The following is a 3328-nucleotide window of genomic DNA, read 5'->3' as shown; positions in this document are numbered from 1 at the left end:
CCCACCCACCCCGCAAAAAGTGGAGTATAGAAGAAATTATGCATACAAAAAGAAGTAAGGAAATTGTAACAGGTCATGTCATTAAAAGTAAATGAGCCAGGTATGGTGGTGCACCCCTGAAATCCTAGCTACTCAAGAGGCTAAGGCAGGATGCAAGTTTGAGGCCAGCCTGGGCAATTTAACAAGGCCTATTTCAAAATAAAATTAAAAAAAAAAAAAACAGGGCTAGAATGTAGCTAAGTGACAGGGTGTTTGCATAAGACATGATACAAAAAAAAAAAAAAAAGTTACCTAGAAATGCTATACCATTGACAGATCAGTAAAATACATCCAGAAAAGAGATAATGCTTTTATTTTCCTTTTAATACATGCCGTGGTACATAGAAAGAAGTATGACTTTAACTGGAAATCATGAAATAAAACTGTTATAAATTCTATAAATAAATCACGGAATCATTTCTTTTGACTCTAAAACTAATACTCCTCAGGAAAGACAATAGCCTAACTACCAAAGATTGACTGACCATATCAAGAGATTCATTGTGAGACTATAATGACTTTGACTTTATAATCTGTCACATATTTTTAAAAATCCAAATTATAAAACTTCTCAAGTTAAATTATGTTACTTTAATTTTTAAAAATTCCTTCAAAATTTATTTTCTAACAGTATGATCCAAACTGGATGAAAAACATGATAAAATTAGTAATAAACTTTATAAATTGCAATAAGCAAATTGCCACCAACATAAACAAGAATAGCATATTACTCAAGAAAAATATGTAACTAAAAGAGCATTGTAATTTGTTTTCTTCCTGTGTTTTCTAATTTCACATTACCTAAGATAACTTCCTCACTGTGGCAAGAAAAGAGATTTTAGTTCTTTATGTCTAATATTGCACTTTATTCTCAAAACAAAACTCTTGCTTTTATGAAACAAGAATAAATATCAAAATATTTGCTTTTATATTTAAATTTAAAATATTTTGCTTTAATAAAGAAGTGATGGAACACTCCTTAACATGCTTTAACAATCATGGAGTTTTTGATGCATGTTTCATGCATACATGTTTTGTTTCAGAAACCACACTTTCCAAAAGTAATTGTTTCACACAATTTGAGACAATGATTCCTGATTTATAATTTAAATGAGCATAAAAATACATGTTTTTTAAAAATAACTGATTAACCAGAAAATTACATTTCATTTCAATTATAACATGAAATACTACAATAAAGGTATAGCTAAGTGTATACTCTAAAACATCAGCAATTACATCAAATTTTTAATATGTATTTTTAGCACATTGTAAAATAGAATGTATGACCATTAGCCAGAGAATATACAAACAGAATTTGATCAGAGGTTTCCATATAATTGCCATGAAATACTATACAAGACCCAACATACAGTTAAATCCTTAACATTCTTTAAGTTAAAGTGCTTTAAGGTGATACATGATTAGGATTTCAGACAATGTGGCTAAAAGTTCAAAGTTAACATCTTAAATAAAAACTTGAAATACTGTGAAAGCAGCATTATTCACAGTCTTACCGAAGAGAGTTCATCACATCCCAGTAACGTGTAGTAATCTTCACTATCGTCCAATTTGTAATTCAGTATTGCATCCATTTAGATCAGTAAATCAGCTTCTCTCAGAAACAAGAGACACGATGAGCTTCAAATTAATAAGAAAACCCTCTTTAAATCTGAGTGACGAAGGCACGTTCCAAACAGCAAAAGCTAGCTTTAAGACTGATCACAGTCAATACACCAGATGTCAGTCTAGACCTTTGTAAACACTACCTCTCATTGGCCATTTGCTGAGGAAAAAAGAATAGACCACAGGCTTGGCTCTGCAGTGCTGCCTGGGATCTGTAGTTTCTGAAGTGGTGAGATCAACTATTCATCTTATGTGTTAGTAAAGCCTTTTTCGAATTCCACAAATTGGTCATCTTGTCTTTTTCTATATATTTTTATCTTTTCTTCTTCTTTTTTTAAGAAACAGAAGAAAATTTGAAACAATGTAGCAAAATTTTAGGATTTATTAGCTGTGAAATGAGTATTTTGAATATTTAGAACATTTTGTAATGGGGTTGGGGGGGTGGCGGCTAGAGAGTGTATAACACTTACCCAGTATGCTCCATGTCCTGGATTCAATCCCCAGAACAAAAACAAACAAACAAAAAAGGTAAGTTTTACAATAGTCTTAGAGTAGAAGAAAATAAAAACTAGGGTAGCAAGCTCTCATTTGTTTAATAATACTCATTCAATAAATATTTATTGAGGACCTATTTTATGCTCACACGAATTCTTGATTTCTGTAGAATTTTTTTTTTGGGGGGGGGAAGGACTGCTGGGGGTGGGACTCATGACCTGTGAATGCTAGGTAAGGGCTTTTCCACTGAGATACATCCCCAGCCTCTAGAGGTTTCCTTCTGATAGAGAAAGAGAAATGATAAACTAAGCAGAAACAGGGTTATTTAAAATAGTGTTTTGTTCTACACAGGAAATAGGACAGTAAGAAGGAAAATTATATGATAACCTGAGTCAGATTATTGCACCATTTGTCCTGGCTGGCTTTCTCCAGGCTTGGGTGTATAGAGTGGATCTAGCAAACTTGTATTTCAATTCATTTTGTCCATTGGAAAGGCAGCCTCGCCCTGGGATTCAGAGGTGAGTAGTCAGGCATAGATCCACAGTACAGGCTTATCCTTACTTAGTTGCTAAGGCTGGCCTTGAATTTACAATCCTCCTGCCTCAGCCTCCCCAGTAGTTAGGATTATAGGTATGTGCCACTGCACCCAGCTTGCCTTAACGCTTCAAATCACCCCATAAGTTATAACTTTAGAATAAAAAATACTGTTTCATCTAGCCCACCTATATAAATCTTATTTAAGGTTTATTTCTGAAGAGAAGCAGGAATAAGAACTAAAAGCAACATTGTTACTAATCTTTCATTATCTATGCTCTCTTCCCAAAAGTTCCGTTTGAGATTTTAAAACAAAGTGCAATTACTTCTTGTTTTGGACATTTTCCCACATCCCTTGAGATATCTGGATTTCTGTTTGGGTATGACAAAATCTTAATCAGAATCACTGATGGCTGTCCTTTACATGATGTGAAATTGCTGCTTTGAAAAACAACATGGTGGTCTCCCCAAAATTAAACATAGAACTACCACATGCTCCAGCCATTTCACTTCTGAGTATATACACACAACTCACGGCATTATTCATAATAGGGTTAGTGGTAAAGTATTTCTCTAGCATGAGTGAGGCCCTGGATTTGATCCCTAGCAGTCCCCCATGCCCCTACCCCCCACC

General features: G+C 34.0%; 1 protein-coding gene across 3 annotated transcripts in view; it reads right to left on the bottom strand.

Annotated features, from left to right (window-relative positions):
- Dnajc12 (DnaJ heat shock protein family (Hsp40) member C12) overlaps positions 1-1794 on the bottom strand; it is a 47266-nt gene extending 45472 nt beyond the window's left edge. For 2 of the 3 annotated variants that reach the window (XM_015500587.2, XM_048810111.1), the window contains exon 1: positions 1557-1794. In XM_015500587.2, coding sequence (XP_015356073.1) covers positions 1557-1634 — 78 coding nt within the window. In that variant the 5' untranslated portion in view covers positions 1635-1794. The remainder of the gene's footprint in view (positions 1-1556) is intronic. The other variant, XM_015500589.2, reaches the window with a different exon arrangement.
- Between the last annotated feature and the right edge of the window lie 1534 nt (positions 1795-3328).

The sequence above is a fragment of the Marmota marmota genome, unplaced genomic scaffold, assembly GCF_001458135.2.
Source record: "Marmota marmota marmota unplaced genomic scaffold, marMar, whole genome shotgun sequence".
Lineage (NCBI taxonomy): Eukaryota > Metazoa > Chordata > Mammalia > Rodentia > Sciuridae > Marmota > Marmota marmota.
This window is presented reverse-complemented; position numbering and strand designations above follow the sequence as displayed.